Genomic DNA, 19,739 nt, shown 5'->3' on the forward strand with positions numbered 1-19,739 from the left:
ATACGGCAACAGCCATCCTAACATATAATAAAGCACAACATGCTTTAAATTATCTATTGATGAAAACATGATACTAGTTTAAAAACAAATGGAAGCAGATCTGATATGTGAAAATTTAAAATAGTCTTCACGGCAGTGTCAATATTATTTGCACGAACTGTCTTTCGCACTAAGGTTACAACAATGACGTTTTTATACTGTTTTCTGGAGGAGGAGTCACCTACATTTGTCGCTCTTGTGACGTCCATTAATATTTCCAACCAGTTATTACAGAAACAATTAAAGTATGTTTGTGTCGTCTTTGTCCCCCCTCCCCACTTTTCAAAACAAAGTTACGCCATTGGTGTATATCAATGTAACTTTAGAGACGGTCCCTAAATTTAGACTTTCGAGGCGTCCAACGCCAAACCTATTTTATGGCCGTGGATAAACACTGATTTTGAAAATCTGTACCTCCATAATTTGGCACAACTAAATAAGACTTTGAAAATAGTACAAAAACGCCTTGTTTTTTTGCTTCGCGTTTTTTCCGCTACTCACGAATAGCTCCGTTTTAAAGCCATGGCCTGACATAGTAAAGACGCATCATCCCATCACGCGCATATCATCACCTGTCGCGCACTACATGATGTCCGAGACCGAGAAAAGTAACAAAATATATTAAGTATTAAAATGGAAATATTTAAATGATTCCTGTAAAGTATAATCCGCAAGATATAAAAATAGCGTCTTGTTTACGTTATAGTTTTTTTAATTCGGTACTCAAGGGGGCCCCCTGGTGGCGCAAAGGCCCTAAGAAGCCTGTGTATAAAGGATCGGATCTGCTATCGCGTGAAATTAAAACAAGCAGCAGAAAGAAATAAAAGACAATTAAATCGATGAAACAGTAATAATATAATTGAAATACAAACTTCAGTATGCTGAACTGAAAATGTGTGCATGGAAGTTGATCTCTTTCACTTCAAACCTCTCTGGCAGAGCAGGGTCTCACCAGATCAAGTTTACAAACTGTGATGTATGACATCGGCTTAGACTCACAAACACTGCTGGCTCTGTATGAACATTCTAGAAATGCCTGTGTTACTTCAAGGAATCGGAGAGGAACCTAATATTCGATCTCTAAATAACTCATTCATAACATTGCACATCAAAATACTGCGACAGCAAAAAAAAACTCATTTTTTACCCTGCTATATCTAAAGGTTTCCTTTATACCTCAATGTGATCGGTCTGGCTAGTGGCGAATAACTATTCATATATAATTTAGATTTTATAATTTTGTATAATAAATAATAATTGTATAATATTAAGAAGTTGTTCAATTTGATTGTATATTTATTTTATTAAAAAAAACAATTAGTTGATTGGGTTGTTTAACTTATGTCTAGCCAAGTAAACGTTCTTCTACTGGTAACCCAATATAATACATACGTTTAACTTGCTTGCTAATGTCATTTACTTACTTCTTGTGCTTGTTTTCAGAAATAATCTGCAGGGATGTTTAAGTAATTGCTTTGAAACGGTCTACAAACTGAAATTATTAGAACTTTTGTTAAAATATTACAAAATTTTTTTTTTTTAATATATTATAGTTTTCATAAAACAATTCACATTATGTTACTTTCAGGATATGTCCACATCGCAAAGTAAATGGTTAATTCTGTTTTCCAATTTGTGCCATTGTTTTCTGTTGCAATGACAGGATCTAACTCCTGGTGGAGCTGCAGACCTCGGTGTCTGAACCAACATTCACATGAATTAAACAATCCAATCTATTAAAAGCTATACATATATATATTATAAAAAATGACCATGTTGTTTTACTGTCAAAAAGCAATAGGGAGCCAATTGACAAACAATGTCTGTTACATCACAAACCAACTAATGCCGTCATCAAATATATATATATATGGCTATTGCCGACCCCAAAAATAACCTGTGTACAGATCCTGAAGCCAGTCTTTGTTTCCAGTTAGGATGTTTCAGACGGTTGCTGTAGGTCATTAGAGCAGCCCTCATAAGACAGTCTATTTAGTCATTGGGTCATTACTGGGAACTGTGCTAATTAATCTCAGAGTGCAGAGAGCCGTCGCGAGAGGGGTTCTGGTATTTGATTACAGTAGAAAAGCATTTGCTGTGGTCGCCATAATGATACCGAGATCCTGCTAGAAAGCCCCCACTCACTCCGGTTACGGACAAGGTTTAATCAATACTGTGTCCTTCATCCTGCATTCAGGGCCGACCTTGACAGCCTTTTATCTCCTAAATGAGGGCAAAGAGCATTTATATGTGAATGCAGAAAGATATGCATTCCAAGAAAATCCTTTTATCATATAAAGAAAAACTCTGGAGCTTCCAAACAGCTCATTACGAGCCTAATGAATCATAAGTTACACTTTTTAAATTAGCAGTGCCAAGATCATTTGTACATTTGTTCCAGTCCCCCTAAAAAAGTATATATACACACTATATATAGAAATGGCCATATGAGCAAGAGTAGATTTGGGGGGGTTGAGGTCTAACTACTACTGATAAAATGCAAGTGTTTTAAAAACAAGGAGAATGTTTCTCAGACCAATTCAATAAATGGTGATGTGTACTATCCAGACTTTTCTAAGTCTATAGACTTAAAAATGCAAATCAAGTAATTTTTCACTACAGAATAAATCACAAAATAGAAATATTCACAGAAACACCTGAAAAGCAAATATATTAAGTTATTAAGACCCAAACACAATGTATATGGTTGGAAAAGAGATTATTTACTGCATTACACTGTGCAGACCACCAACTCTTTGTGTTACAAAATATCAAACAAACTTGGACATTATTGTCATGTAACAAAGGATTAAGAATATACAGTAAACAATAATTCACTTATCTAACATTGAATAAAGAAACAAGTAAAATGGCGTTACATCTTCCTCTTCTGGGTACTGATGTATAACACTGAAAAAAAAGGAAAAAATGAATCTGTAAATAATGCACAGACATTACTATAAAAGACTGTTTAAACATTATATCAGTAATAGAAAGAAATTAATAGCATACACAGAGAATTTTCACCCAAAAAAGAACATTCTGTTTCATTTACTCAACACTGTTTCGTAACAGGGATCCTATTCTTTTTCTGGGCAATACTCCCTGAAAAGCATGGCAAAGCGAAAGTAATAACCCACTCACGCACCAACCGACGAGCAATAGTAAGACCCACCTACCATCAAGAGCAGCTTCGCTGTGGGCATGCAGCTGCAGCTCCTTACTCTTGCGAAAGTGAGAGAAGTCCGTAGTTTGTTTGTTCACAGCATTTCAGTGATGGATGTTATATAAACGGTGGTTATACAGTGAGGGAAATAATTATTTGATCCCCTGTTGTTTTTGTAAGTTTGCCTGCTTGAAGAAATGAAGGGTCTATAATTGTTACGGTAGGAGACAGAATATAAACAAAATCAGGGGGGAAATGTTATATAAAGGCTAAAATTGATTTGCATTTCAGTCAGTGAAATAAGTATTTGATCCCAGAGCAAAACATAACTTTGTACTTGGTGGAGAAACCCTTGTTGGCAAGCACAGAGGTCAGACATTTCTGATAGTTGGTCACCATCACACATGTGTTGGGATACATTTCAGTCCCCTCCTCTGTAATCTCTAAGGTTTCTGGTGTCGCTCAGCAAATTGGAGTTTTAACCTCCATCACAGATTTTCTGTTGGACTAAGGTCTAGAGCCTGGCTAGGACATTTTATGTGGTTCTCCTTAAGCCACTCTTTGGTTGTCTTGGCAATATGTTTTGGGTCTTTGTCATGTTAAAAGGCACATCCATGACGCATCTTTAGTGATCTACTGTAAAATCTTGGAGAACCTCCACCCCTACAGTACATGGGCTCGTCCCTCTACCCCTCAATGCAGGTGACCCTGTACCCGAGCAAAGAAAAAGCCCTAAAGCATAATGTTTCCAACACTGTGCTTCTCTGTAGGGATCGTGTTCTTGTGGTCATAGTCAGCATTTCTCTCCCTCCAAAAACGGGTGTCAATTTTGGTCTCACACCAAAGCCTTTTCTGAATCATTTTTATGTTCATTGTCAAACCTCAGACGAGCCAGGCGGGCGTTCTTGGGCAGGAGGACCTTGCGGGTGCTTCAAGATTTCTAGCTATAGATATCTATTGTGGCATAGCGTGGTCCCAAATGTCTTGAAATCATTAACAAGCTTCTTCCGTGTAGTTCTGGGCTGATCTTTAACCTTTCTCATGATCATCTTTACCCCATCGGTGGAAATCTAGCAGGGAGCTCCAGACCAAGGGCAATTGATATTTATTTTGTATATTGTCTGTCTATAGCCAATTCAAGGTTTGTGCAGGTCTACAATCTTGTCACTGACATCCTTTGAAACCGATTTGGTCTTGACCATGGTGGTGGAGAGATTAAAATGGAAGAGAGATTCTGTTGGCAGGCATTTTTTATATACTGTACATAACAAGCAGATTTAGGAGTACTTTCTTAAAGTCAGATTTGTCTTAGCCGTTGTTGATCTTCAAATCACCAAAACAAACACACCCAGGCCCATCTTTCGCTTGGCTCCACTAATGTCCGTCCTGTGCACTTTGTACCTTACTGCTGATTGGCTACAAAGTTGTTTTGGTACTCGGCCCGACTTTGTCTAAACAAGCGTAATGCAGACACCCCGCCTTTAAAGTGACAGGACTAATCAGTGGTCCATATAAGCACATAATCTATATGTGGAGCCAGAATTCTTGCTGGTTGGTAGGGGATCAAATATAAAAAAAAAATTGATATTCTGTTTCTATCAGTTAAAAAAACCTAAATTTTTAACATAAAAATTATAGACCCTTAATTTCTTTGTACGCAGGCCAACCTACAAAATCACCAGGGGCTCAAATAATGATTTCCCTCACTGTAAATCTGGATTTGGAGATCATTTGAAACTGATAGATGGTGCGGTCCAAGTGCTAAAAGATGCTGGCCATGAACCGCAGTTAAATTCTTAACTGATATTTTCTTGTCAATATATTTCTCTTGTGGTGCAGAGCAGACTTAGTTGTGCAAAAGATAGTCTCATTTTAAAAAGGGAAGTTAGTGCTGGGGAGTGTATCAAGCACAGAAATCTGTTTGCATGTTAAGCATGAGAAGCCAGCACGTTTAACAGTGTAAAAAAGTCAGAATGCATGAAACAGCATCTTACCCAATCTCTAACTAAACAAAGGTATTTTAATTTTGGGGTAAACTATTCCTTCAACAAAGCACTAGGACTGTCTAGGCAGCTTGATAAACTATCATAACAAATTTAAAGGAAAAATACAAAAAAGGTACACAGACATTACATACCATTGTTTCCTCTGAGAAATGCATCCCCATATTTGTTCTTCAACTGACCATTGACATATTCCTCTGTCTGTTCCACAGCAATGTTCATGTAGCCATCAAGGCAAGCAAGAACCCCTGGGGTCAAGAGACATACTTAAGTTAAGCTTTTAATGCCTGTTGGAGAATTTTCAGCAGCAGTTCCATCAAACAGTTTCTGCTAACAGAGGAACTATTAAAAGGGGACTCAACCAAATCAATATCACATCATCAACAGCAATGTGCAGATGCATCATACACTGAGGATACATTTAAACATACTATAAAAAAAAGTACGCAACATTAACTGAATATACAAGTCAAAACATTAACAGAAACACAAGGTACACATAATATAGTTGCAAGCACATGTACAACAGGTAGGTAGGTGATGGCAAAGCTGATTATTAATATTGTAAAGCGCGTAGTACATCACAGTCCATAAACCATTTAGGAAAATGTGGTAATCGGAGTTTAAGTAAGTGCCATGCGTGGCATTTGATAGAGTGGGGAAATGCTGTATAAAAGCATATCAACGTGTTTGGTGCTAGTCTGTGTCCAAAGTCTGTCCTGGAAACTACTACATTAATGATAAATACATTTGAATGTATTTTTACTTTATTTTAAGACAGTCATGCACATATCATCATAAGCAAATGTGACGCTTTCATATAATATTAGGCAATATACTGCTCTGTGATTGGGTGGGTTTAAGTACTTGTGCTTGCAATATACTTCACTACAAAGTAATAGTATTAACGCCTGTGTAATTTATCCCCAACTTATACTGGTCTTACATTGTTTAAGATATATAAATATGAAAAAGAACCCCACTGCAAGGTGGCAGGTATTTCACAACAATACTTTTACCTCTGTAATCCACACCAGAGTTCAGTTTCACCACCACCGGTCTTCCAATGATCTGCTTCAAGAAATCACTCGGTGTCTGCTTCCGTAAACTCATTTTCGCTGCAAAAGAAGAAATAATATCACGTTGGCAAGAAAAATATATTGCTCAGCTCCATTGCTAGCAAAGAAACGTGTTTTCTGTCCTCGTAACATAATTGTACCACTGCCTGTTTATACAAAATAATGACAAAAGAGAAGTTTAAAATTGTTTTGTAAATAGGCTGGGGTGGATTCGTTAAATAGAATAAAGGCGACAATACCGATCTTTTAGCATGAGCGGCTACCTAGCCTGTTAGCATTACAATCCACAGTGCTAACGCACGATGAACACTTAAGACGTAAGTTGTATAGTGCACAAGTCTTGAATTTTATGTGAAATTATTTAAAACCTACTATCAAATAAAGCACAGCACGTTAATTTAACCAACATTAAAGAGTCACGTAACGTTACCTCTATCGCTTTCCAACATATACTGCACGTTTCAGCGGAGTGTTTATGACCAATGACTGAAGCGCCAACTCTATTTCCATGGTGTTTACAGCACACAGCCAATCACAGGCTTCGATAAACTGTCAGCGTACGGAAGCCGCTATGGAACAATCCTTCTGCGATTAAGAAAGCGAAGAGATAAATGGGCAGGATCCACGTTGGTCATACATTTTTTGCTGTATCTGGAAATTAGATTGTTTCATCAATTTCCATTGTTTTAAGAGTCTTATTACAATATGTAATGTTATGCAAGTTACTCTTATTAAACAGAATATACAATATATTATAAAACATTGTTTTTTGTGCACTGTTAAGTCCACTGTAAGCATTGTCTAGCAATGAATAGCAAGCAATACTGTGACTAGGAACAGAATATCCTTAGCGGCCAACAAAATATAATATATGAGGAAGAAAAGGCTATCTTTTTTTTCACAGGAAGAGGAGGGCATGCACCTGAGAGACACAATCATAAACCATTTCTGGCGCATCCAGACAGTTTGCTTGTTAGCAGGGCATTGGTAGCCCTGAGGAGGCTAGAGGTTAATTTGGTATCTGGCGCCGTGTTAAACTAAGGTCAGCGCTACAAGTCCTTAAGTCATAAACAAGAGTGGTTAAGAGCCGTGTACACACCTAGGCACAAGTTAATGAATATTCAATGAGTATTTTTTCCCTGTTGCCTGTCTTGGTTTAATGTCCTGAAGGAGTGGAAAGATTGGGGAATAGTTATCTAATGCGTTTTTCTATCAAAGTAGTCATTATTTTAAACAAAATCTCTCATCTGTGATCATAGTTGTCAGTAACGTAAATGCGCAAATGCGCAAAAGTGTAAAAAGCTTGGCTTGTTAAGGGATACTTACTAAAAAACACAATAGAGCTGTACAGACACAACTTGGGCTTCACAAGCTTTTTCTTCATCATTGTGCATGTTGCTTGGTGAAGGACAGGGAATGTTTCTCTCTAACTTATGGCCCAAACTGAAGACATTATACGTTCTAATGCTTTTCAGTGGCGTACTTTCATGGTCTTACATATTTGATCATTTGCATGATCAAACCCATGACCTTGCAAGCTGCATGCTCTATTTTCAGCAATATAGTTATGTTATTGTGAACACTGCGGTATGTAACACTGACTAACCAAAGAGCAAGAAAAAAACGTTTACATTTACTCAGCACCGACAATCTGCTCTTTCCGCGAAGCTGAAAGAACCCCACAGCTAGTCTGAAAACAGTAACAAGTTGGTAATAGCTGCCCAGTAATGCCAGATGGGACTGTTTGCACCTTGTATTCAAGATGCTGGTGAGCTCAGATGGACAGTGGCACAGTTGATTTGCTGGTACAACCTGCCTCACCTTTCAAAGCCCCCAAAGACCTGAGAGGGAGTGCAGGAAAAATGAAAAGATTACAGAGGCAGCTTCGACACCAGGCTGAAGGGTGTGAGATGGGAGGGGAGGAGGGACCTCTCGGTTGCCGCAGGCTGTCCCCAGAAAGAAGACAGAAAGGCAAGGAGAGGAGAGTCTAGACTAGGTTGACCTTTGCAGGCCAGGGCTTTCTCTAAAGGGGTCAAGTTGGATATGGAAGGGGGATAATGGAAAAACCTCACGGGAGTTTTCAAATGAAATCCAGATTGGCTGCTGGCGTGTAGTCTTTCTCCTCCCCCTTCTCTCTCCCTAATCCCTGCACTGCATGGGGGTAATAGTGTGGAAATGATGGGGGAGCATTGCCTTGATCAAAAATGAGCAGTGGAACCTTTCTCACCTTTTCTAACACCAAGATGCACGCCCACTATATACAATATCTGCACTGCAAGCCACGTTATCAAATGTGATTTCAGACACTGGTTGCATCCTCTGGACCTTTGTCATATCCCTATAGCAGAAGTGGTTTGCGCTGAAATCTGTTTATATTAGAAGTCTTATACGAAGTGAATCTTGGAAGATATTGGATTCTAGATCAGTTGTTTCTCTTAATTACCTTTTCAAAAAATCTCAAAAGATTTAACTAAAAGTATTAAGCTGAAAGGTAAACACATTTTATTTTTTCAAAATTCAAACATGTTACAAAATTGGAAACGTCCAACATTAAGTTTGCCATTTCGGAGTCTAACCTTGAGTGAAGACATTCCTCAGCGCTCACAATGAACTATTAGCATTGTCTGTCTGTTGTGGAGTTTCAGTGCTAATTAAATCGCTAATTGCTAATTAAAACTAATGAGACACATCAATATACGTAGTCTCTGTGCACTCTAACATTTTAAGCGTGAACAATACACAGTGCCTTGCAAAAGTATTCAGACCCTTAATCAATTTTCTTATTTTACCACAGTCCCATGTTGAAATTTTGTTCTTTTTTATATTTTTCATTCAGTGTAATATAGGCAGAGCTTTTATTATGGTTGACTTCACTCTATTCTTAGCTGCTGAATTTGGTAGTCTTTCATAATTGTGATTCTTTGCACAAAATATTAAGGGGGACAATTTAGAGTCGTTTAAATGTGGCTTTCCAATAATTGTACCAGCAGGGCACCATGAGATGTTGGATATTTATTGGACATTGTTCTGTATACTATTGCCTAATTTGAGCATCTGTTTGACCTTGCTGTCTTAAACATCTTTGGAATGCTCTTGGTGTTCATTTTCACTGCTGGCTTTCAGTTTTACAACCCAAACATTTTATGATAACTAATTTACCAGGTGCTTTTATCCAAAATGACTTACAGCGCACTGAATGTATAATCTTTTATTTATGTGTGTTCCCTTAACTTTTTCTATCACAAGGCTAGCTACAGGAACATCCTTTTTTTGTTTTTGTTTGTGTACACATTCAATTACGAGTTTCATAAAATACATTAAAAAACATGAAATATTCAACTATACAAGAGGATGTATTCAGTCTTATAAATTCAAGTCTGATGCCTAGAAGTGCTTCACATGTTTCAGACCACTATTGGACATACGCCCACTTTTGGCAGCCCACTCCTCAAACCTACCCTGCAACTAGCTCTCCATGAACCCACCCAAAAGGCATGGCACAGAGAGTGGGACTCAAGCCAGGCCACTCAATGTAAAGGCTGTTAAATGTAAGCTGAGAAGTGCCTGGTTCTTTGGGCATGGTGTTGCTAATTCTTGAGACCTTTTCTCTTAAAGGCTAATGGGAAGATGGCTCGGTAAATGTATAAGTGTAGCTACGTATATGCATACTTTGATTGCACGTGTCATGACAGTGATGTAAGAAGAAATGTTTGCGACTGAAGGACAGGCGAATCGAGTATACAAAAGGAGCACTTCACAGCCATAAATATGCATTGTGACATTTTGGAACAAAGCCCCCTCATTCCACTTTCATGATGAGTTCACATAGCATGCTGTAACATATTGCCCGATGCCCATACAGTTCTACAGTCTTGCCAGATCATCAGGTTTGTGGTTCGAAAATATACTTTTAAAGCTAAGCACAGGGAAAGCATTGCCCAAGTTGTAAAGCAGATGGAAAAATAATTAAAATAAAGAATGAAATAAAAGAATTCTTAAAGGTCCTGTGAATTAAATTTAGCGGCATCTAGTGGTGAGGTTGTGAATTGCATTCAGCGGCTCACTCCAACGCTCATCCATCCATTCTAAAGCATTATGGTGGCTGATACAGAACTAAGATGTCATCATGTTTTTGCTTCTTTGCCGAAGGAGATAAAATATTTACGAAGCATGCACTGTATGCCAGTTTGTCCATTTAGGATTACTGTAGAAACAACATTGCAAATTCCATGTAAGGGGACACGCGATGTAAGAAGTTAGAAATAGCTAATTCAAAGGTAATTAAAACATAACGCTTCATTATTGAAGGCCTTTTACATAATCATTGGACCTTTAAATCATTAATATTCATAAAACGATTTAGCTTTTTAATGCTTCTTACATTTTTCTCCATAGAAACCGCCTGTATAACTCAGCAACTGAGGCTCAAATTCAGTCTTAAACTGAGCTCAAATTCAATTTAAAGTCGCAGATTAAAGATTATAATATCAACCCACATCTTTGTAAAAAACCAAATTAACTGTGCAATGCTATTAAAATGAATCGCAAATCTTTACTGTATCTCAAAAATAGTCCATTTTATTATTTTTACCTGATACGTGGATGATACTGAACAAGAACCCTAAAAGATTAGTAAATGTAATATCCTGAGCTATAAAAGAGCAACCTCTGAACAATATTTTTTTATCCTCTCAGGAGAACAATTAATTGATGTATTAGTAAAATGATGTGCGTGTGACTATGGGATTGTGGCAGTAATGTAAGAAAATCCTTTCGTGGCATTCTTCTCATATTTTGATATTTATTTTTACAGTCATTAGCATTAGCCCCTGGGAAGAGAGAAACATCTCTGCTTTTATAGGCAACCGTCTAACTTAGAGATGGTATGCTGGTTTCTAAACACCTCACTGGTTGTTCTAAAAAAGAGATAAAACTCCCGGCTGCCAGTAAGCTTGCCTTTCAAATCCTACACTCCTCTCTCCTCGGGTAAGGATCTCTCCCCCCCTCTCTCTCTCTCTCTCTTCTTATCTATCTCTCTTATAAACACAACCACACTCACATACACAAACTCCCACTCTGCCTTTTGACCACCAGTGTTCCCTACCACAGAGATGTTGTGACTCAGAAGCAGACAAATAGTGGTCTGTGCTAGCAGAATATTCATTGGAATGGGAAGTCATGTTGTACTTGATCCTAAAGTCGCTCATTTAGCAAGCGTTCAACAAGGTGAATATGGGTAGATTCTGTACGTTGAACAGCACCGTGTCTGACTTTAATATCTTCACTCTCTCCACAGGCATTTAACAGAACATTCTGCAAGTCTGATGCCTCAATAAATCTACCCTACTTTGTGTCTCTCGCTTAGCTTGTCTTAGTGGAATGTCAGCTGGCAAGTACCCAGACATTGAGACTTAGCCTTTCAGAACGTGCCAGTCTCACCCAAGCTCCACATTAGAGCCTCAGAAGCGGGCAAGCATGGAAGCAGTAGCCCTCTTATCAAAGCGCTTGTCCAGCAGGTCTCACTGAACCTCTGATCACCAAAATCTTTTGACCTGCCGTTAACCCGCCAGACTCAGAGCGACGGTGACAGAATATTCTGTCGTGGAGAGGACCTACTGGCAGACTACAGAGACTGACAGGGATGAGATGATGTTGGAATTTATCATGCATCAGGCTTGGCATGGGTTTAGGCATCACAAAGATTCCTACAGTACCCCACAATGTGTATTGTAACAAAGCAGCTTACATTTTTTTACATAGAATAGTGTATAAAATATGAAAGGAGTTTTTAATTGTTTATTTATGTGAACTTATTTAGTTGTATTTTGTAATCAACATTTAATTGGCTAAAAATGTGATGCATGCAGGATGAGTCATCAATATTTTGGTTTGTCTGTATCGGAAAGAATATACATGTCTCTTCAAAAGTGAATTGCAACATTAAGAAGGACATACATAAAGCGAAAGTTGAACAGTTTTTTTGAGACTGGTCATTTAATAATATGTTCAGATGCACTTTCGAAAAATACAAAAAGGATTTGCAGCCATGCCATAAATTTTCATTCTGGATCTACAGAATCTTTATGTCAAATGTTCTTAAAGTGTCAGTTCACCCAAAATTTTTAATTGTGTCATTGTTTACTCACCCTCAGGTGGTTCCAAACCTGTGTAAATTTCTTTGTTCTGCTAAACACAAAGGAAGATTTTATATCAGTTACCAAACAGATCTCATCCTGCATTAACTGCCATAGTAGGGAAAATAAATACCAGGGGAGTCAGTGGGGGATGAGATCTGTTTGGTTACTGACATTCTTCCTAATATATTTGCTTATGTTTAGCAGAACAAAGAAATGTATATCTGTTTGGAACAACGGATATACCAATTCTGTCATCATTTACTTTGAGGGTGAGTAAATGATGACAGAATTTTTATTTTTGACTGAACTGTCCCTTTAAAAGAACCATTTCACCTTCAGTGTTATGGATGAATAGTATAAACTCTCAAATAATGTATGTTTTACCAATATATTGAACCATCTGTTTATATTTTGAAAGAGTCTGATCATCAGAAAAATATCGATCTACGCACAAGTTTAAAAATATGGAAACATACATAATGGATGTAACAAAAACGGACAGTAACTACATACTTTAGGATTTCTGTAAATTAAAATGCATAAACCAGAAGCGAAAATAGCGATGGCTCTTTATACATGTAGTTAATAAAATGGTTTCTATATTTTAATTGTTATAACTATTTATGAAGAATATTTACTGTTATGGATGTGACAACTGAGCACCTCAGATGACGTATTTTTGTAGGCCAACGTAGAAGTTTGCGCGTCGCTGGTTCCCATGACCGAAAGCCTACGCATTTTCCCCATAGACTTTTGCAAGATTGCTGTGATAGACAAAAGATCATGAACATTTTTTACATTTATTGATTAACTCAACATTTGCTATTTTTGAGGCCTAAATACAATGGGCAGAAGTAAAAGGCTAGCATGAGGCTTTAAAGAGACTACACTACAGTCGCTCAATATGTCACCACCACCAAGCCTCTGACATCTTTTTCAAACTTTATTAAAAACATGTTCCCTTGTAAGTAATGCTCCGTGAATGAATCCCCATTAATGCTTTAGAGAATTGTGAACATGTTGCATTATTTGTAAGATTTATATGCGTGATGATGTCTAACATTCCCGTCAAAGGAAGTAGTTACTTTTAGCAACTTGTTAGCAACCAACGTTTACAAAACACAATAAAGGTTTAAAAATTCACAAGCGGGTTATAGCTTATAACATTTTATGTCATAGATTCAAACATAATACTTTTTAGACGTTTTGTTAACCACAAACTTTATTTCAGGCAATTTACCAAAAATTAGGTACTCTATTCTGAAAGAGGCCCTTACCTGAAAAATTATGTTTTAGATCTCAAAGTTTTGTGCTATCAGACTATTTGTCTGCATTGTATTTCTATAGTCTGTAGAAGCGTTTTCAACTATAAAGAACATTTTGTGCAACATGAAGATTCTGCGAAAATGTATTTATTGAACCATGTGGTCAAATGGTATTGTTGGGCACCTTTATTTTTAAGAGTGTGCGCAGTGAGTTTGCACACTGTGTTCTGAAAACCTTTTGACTGACTAGATACGTTTGAATCTCTTGTTTATGTTAATTTTGTAAATGTAGTGAGATTAAATTGACCTGCTATTTATTATTAATAAGAAGTGGTGATTGATTTGGCCTTTCATTGATGGATCAGTTCAGTGATCCAGTCCAACTAACTGGTCTACACTGATAGTCCATTAAAAAATGTATGATGCATTATTAGTTCAATGCAATATTTCTCTCATTTGACGGATGGATGGATTATGTGAAATTCCTTCTTGTTTCTTTGCCATGTTTTCATGGTTCAGATCTCTTGATTTCAAATACAGGCTATATAGCCGGCTATCAAATAGCCGTTCGGTCTGGCATTTTTCAAGCCAAGAGGAGCTGCCAGCACTTGGCTGTGTTGGTTTAATATTTTAATGTGTTTAATTATGACAGGATCGGCTCGATAACCTTCTGTGACGTTCAGGCAATTGTCAGCAAATGAATGAGATTACACGACAAGCAATGAATGACAGTGCAACCCGGTGCTCAGTCTTCCCGCCACTTATCTGATGGTAGCCTAGCAACAGATCCCTGACCTGGCATTGACCTCCACCTGATAAGGTCAGCACCTGAAGAGTCTCTCATTGGTGGGCCCAGTGAAGAGGAGGAGGAGCTTTGAAGAGAGGGAGAGAAACGAAGAGAAACAAAGGGAAATGGAGAGAGGGCAGAAATCCCATCAGAGAGACAAAGCCATAGCCACACAAAAGCTTGAGGGCTCGCGTTACAGTGTGTGGATCAAAAGAGAACTGTAATCACCATAGGCTTCCATGATAGTATTTCCCATATGCAAACCAAGAACCGCACGTTCAGACGCATTTATACAGTGTTGGAGAAATGGTCAATAAACATTCAGAAGGAAAGTCTTTCTTTTACATACACAACATGGCAACGCAAGGCACCACTAAAGCACTGCATAGAATGACAAAATTGTATAAATACTATTATTTTAATATTTTAAGCAGCGCAGTCACTGCAAAGTCAAAATTGCTGCAAGAATAGCAAATGTTAAAATAATTACCTTTATAGAGCCTGCATTCAACTGCTAAATGTCAGCGTTGTGTGTTTTATGCGCTGAGATTGTTCCCTGCTTCTTAGTATCCACAGCTGAGAGGTTTTCCATTTTGTTCGTGTCACCAGTATGTCAGTATAATGTATTCAGAATGTATTAAATCAGTAGATTTTGATTGAAATTGATAGAAGCAGATGAGATTTCTAAGGAGAGGAGTCTAATAAGAGAGAGAGAGAGAGAGAGAGAGAGAGAGAGAGAGAGAGAGAGAGAGAGAGAGAGAGAGAGAGAGAGATAGGGAGACACTGAACTGAGAACTAATTGACCGGAAATAGACACATGCAAAATGCAAACATTCCAAATTGACCCTATTTTTAAACATTACACATACTTGATCCTATTATGAACACTCTATTCACAGTAGTTAGCTATAGAAATTTTGACCTAGCAATTAATCCCTTAAAACTCCAAGCATCACCAAGCCCTCTTATAAAAACTGTCATCTAAACTTTACTTGAAAAAAACAATAAATCCAGATGTCAAGCCACACCATGCACACTCCCACATATGCATACACACACACTAGTAAACTATGTCATTATTATTTATTTTTAGTTAAATTGTGATAACTAATAACTGAAGAATTATGCAGTTGTCATCATGGCATTAAAATAAAAAAACTAACTTGTCATTGTTGATGCAGGTGACAAACATGCACAAGAAACACAGAAATGCACAAAAATTCAACATTTGCATGTAATCTGTGGAGTTTTTCGAAGTACGTTTTTGCCTGAGAGGCTTATCATCAGAAAAAAATCGTTCAAGACAAAAGAACCGTGAAATGTGGCATAGAAATCAAACGATTAAAGCAATTAAAGTCTTCGAGGGTCAGACCCTTCATAAGGTAGAATAAATGACTTCAAACTAATTGTCTTTTATAACATTATTCTTGGTCACAGAGCTTTACAGAGAAACATGAATAGGCCAGAGAAAGAGGCCTTAGACTTAATTTAAAAGGTCATGATTAGATGGACAGTAACATATTATTAATATATGTACTTGTGAATATACTAAGTGACATGTAATACACTTCATTAAAATTATTATTTCTAAATTCAATAAATTAATAGATATGTTTGTCAGCATCCTGCCTCCTGCTGTTTGTCTCCAGGCCTCTAGAGGTCACCTGTATTGCCATAGGTCTTAGTTGTTACTCTTGTGTCCTTGTTAGCGTTATCCAGGTCACCTGTGCCTTGTTTCCCCTAGAATATTTAAGCTGTGTTTTTCCCCTTACTCCTCACTTGGTTTTTGAGTCTTGACTATGCTTCTCCTGCTGTCTCCCATTGAGTCTTTCGCAGTAAGCAAAGTTCCCTATCGATACTTCACTCGTACTGCGTAGCAGGACGCTATGGGGGGGAAAACTCCTTTTTCTCCGATGACTGAAGCAATTCAATAGCGCAGTGAAACTGCACGGTGATTGGTTGGAAAAAAGTAAAACTTTAAACCAATCGTAGCGGAGCTGCCGGACCAATTGCGATGGCACCCGCCAGAATGGGCGGGGCTTATGGCTATATAAGCAGACGCATCGCCGTAGAGTCCTCAGATCTCTTCTCCTTCAGCGACTCCTTCTTTGCTTCCCGAGACTGACTGCTTCACCGTCGAGAGAGCGCCTGCAGCGGATTCGACCTCCTGCTCAGCGGCTTCGTTCAGCGGCTTCGCTTCCGGCGGATTCTGTTGACGGCTTCGCTAGCGAGTGGTTTCGCCACTCAGCATGGTCTTTTCCCTGCCGCTATCCTGCGACGCTAAAAGATAAAATTTCTAAAGAGCAAATTTCTGCGGTGTTTTCGTGCAGTTTTCACTGCGCTACAAATGCCGCGTCGTCCCTGTCACTCGTGTGGGGTCATCCTGCACGCCGCTGACGGGCACGACGAGTGCGTCTCATGCTTGGGTCTCTCCCAAGGATCTCTCTGAGAACGTGCTCAAAGAGACGGAATGCTCTCACTGCGAGAGTATGAGTCTCTCCTCTCTGCGCTCGCGGATAACTTTCTTTTCAGAGAGTGACTCTGCCCCTCGATCCCCCCCGCCTCTGCCCGCACAGGCCACTGTGCGAATGAAGCAGCGGGGTAGAGGAACTAAGCGCTCGGGGAAGCGCGAGCTCACGCCCGCTCGGCGTGCCTCGCCTTCTCCAGAGAGAGAGCTTTCCCCGGTTTGTTTCACCCGAACAGATCAGCGTGCACTGGCGGCCGCCAGCGACATGATCTCGTTTGGTGGAAACAAACTCGAGGATGACAACACCATGTCGTTAGCGGCTTCGGACGGGGAGGAGTTAGCGGGCTCAGTAGATGACCCCGCCCCCTCCCCGTCTCCAGAACCCAGCGGACACGGGCCAAGTGCGGACTCCGAGCTCTTCCGGGTCCTCACAAAGGCAGTCAACGAGCTGGGTTTAGAGTGGTCTCCCCCAGAGGAACCCGCTCGCAGCCGCCTGGACGAATGGTTCTTGCCTGGGCGCCGTCTGGCCCCTCGTCAAAGAACTTCACCGTTCTTTCCAGAAGTTCACGGCGAACTCACAAAGTCGTGGCGCGCCCCCTACTCGGCCCGTCTTCGACCTTCTTCCTCCTCCGCTCTCACCTCCGTGGACGGCGCAGAGGAAAAAGGGTATGAGAAACGTCTGTGTCCGCCCACCGCCATCGGATGGAGGGCAAAGGCATCTCATCCCTCTAAGCCGTGCAGAACCACCTCGGCCCTCGCTGGACGCGCATTCTCGTCCTCAGGCCAGGCGGCTTCGGCACTACACTACATGGCAGTGCTCCAGGTATACCAGGCCAAGCTCCTCCAAGGAATGGAGGAGTCCGACCCTGACCCTGCACTCTTCAGAGAGCTACGGAGCGCAACGGATCTTGCTCTACGCGCCACCAAGGCCACGGCCCAGGCGATAGGAAGATCCATGGCCAGCCTAGTAGTGCTCGAGCGCCATCTGTGGCTGACGCTTACGGAGATCAAGGAGGCAGACAAAGTCCCCTTCCTAGACGCTCCAATTTCCACTACCGGCCTCTTCGGACCGGCGGTGGAGGGATTCGTGGAACGCTTCACGGCTGCGCAGAAGTCTTCACAGGCCATGAAACAAGTTCTGCCGAAAAGACCCGGATCTAGACCAGTGGCGACCCACCCCAAGCCTGCTCCGACGCAACAGCCGGTGAGAACCCCTGCTGCTCAGAAGGCTCCGGGAGCTGACGGCGGTCAACGTTCCCGATCGGGACGGCGCTACCCACATCCCCTACAGCAGGGTGTCCAGCCTAAGATCACGCTGGACCCTGCGCCTCAGGCCCCCTCCTGAGACCGATGCAAGGAAGAGGAAGGCTACAGGGCCCACTCCAGCTGGCCCTCCTTCAAAGACCGCTCTCATGTCTGCCGAGTCACCCCGTTCAGTTCCGGGTGCCGGCAAAATATTGACAATGTGCAAGGTTGTAAGTGCGGGGCCTGTTCCAATGCCTACACAACATACTGCAAAATGTTTAATAAAACACAAACATTGTCAAAAAAAGAGCAATCTTCCTCTCCCATTATCCTTGGGAGCAAAGCCCCCAAAAGGCGGCGTACCTCCCCATTGCACCCAACCCCTTGCCACCCGGGCCAAGGCCTGGCGAGCCATCCCTGATGTGTCAGATTGGGTTCTGGATATAATATCACGAGGATATTCACTCCAGTTTGCTCGTCGACCCCGCGCTTCTGCGTTTCAGAATGATCACGATGAAGCAGATCCTCTCGCAAATACGCCCAGAGGACTGGTTCTTCTCTCTGGACCTGGTAGACGCATACTTCCACATTCAGATAGCCCCCCGTCACAGACGATTCTTGAGATTCGCCTACGAGGGGGTTGCATATCAGTACATGGTCCTTTCATTCAGACTCTCTCTAGCTCCCCGCACTTTCACAAAGTGCATGGATGCGGCTCTTTCCCCTCTCAGACAGAAGGGAATCCGCATTCTGAACTACCTCGACGACTGGCTTGTTCTAGCCCAGTCGGAGGACGAGCTAGGGTCCCACAGATCCCTCCTCCTCAGCCACCTGGAGTGCCTGGGATCAATCTTGCCAAGAGTGCACTGTCCCCCAGCCAACGTATATCGTTCCTGGGGGCAGTCTCTACTCAAATCGCATGACTGCCAGAATATCGCCAGAATGAGCACTGACTATTCGACGGCTTGCGGCCTCATTCACACCCGGGGTTTCACGCCCCCTCAGGGATTTTCAGAAAATGCTGGGCCTTATGGCCTCTGCATCTCAGGTGCTGAGTCTGGGCATCCTCCGGATGCACCCCCTCCAGTACTGGCTGAAGCCCAGAGTTCCTCCACACGCTTGGCGTCTTGGACGTCTACGTGTTTTGGTGAACCAAGCCTTCGTATCCGCCCTAGCCCTGTGGAAAGATCCCCTTTGGCTAGAGCAGGGTATGCCCCTGGGCTCCACGTCCAGCAGGAAAGTGGTCACGACAGACGCCTCCAACACGGGTTGGGGGGCTCTGTGCGATGGCGAACCTGCCTTCGGCCTCTGGTCGAACCAGGACAAAAGCCTCCACATCAACTACCTGGAAATGCAGGCAGTATGGTTCACTTCCTGCCGGTGCTAAAGGATCACCACGTCTTAGTTCGATCAGACAGCATGACGGTGGTATCTTTCATAAATCACCAGGGAGGCCTCTCCTCAAGACGCCTTTTTTCCCTGGTATTACACCTCTTGGAATGGGCCCAGTCCAATCTGCGCTCACTGAGGGCAACTCATGTTCCAGGCAGA

General features: G+C 40.9%; 1 protein-coding gene across 1 annotated transcript; it reads right to left on the reverse strand.

The window, feature by feature from the left end:
- Positions 1-2,741: 2,741 nt before the first annotated feature.
- Positions 2,742-7,738, reverse strand: lsm6 (LSM6 homolog, U6 small nuclear RNA and mRNA degradation associated). Its single transcript, XM_079463439.1, has 4 exons — positions 6,718-7,738; positions 6,228-6,326; positions 5,343-5,456; positions 2,742-2,949 (listed from the first exon to the last, which is right to left on the reverse strand). The coding sequence occupies exons 1-4, from the start codon at positions 6,734-6,736 to the stop codon at positions 2,915-2,917; spliced, it is 267 nt and encodes an 88-aa protein (XP_079319565.1). The 5' UTR covers positions 6,737-7,738; the 3' UTR covers positions 2,742-2,914.
- Positions 7,739-19,739: the final 12,001 nt, after the last annotated feature.

This window comes from Barbatula barbatula, assembly GCF_947034865.1.
Source record: "Barbatula barbatula genome assembly, chromosome: 8".
Taxonomy (NCBI): Eukaryota; Metazoa; Chordata; class Actinopteri; order Cypriniformes; family Nemacheilidae; genus Barbatula; species Barbatula barbatula.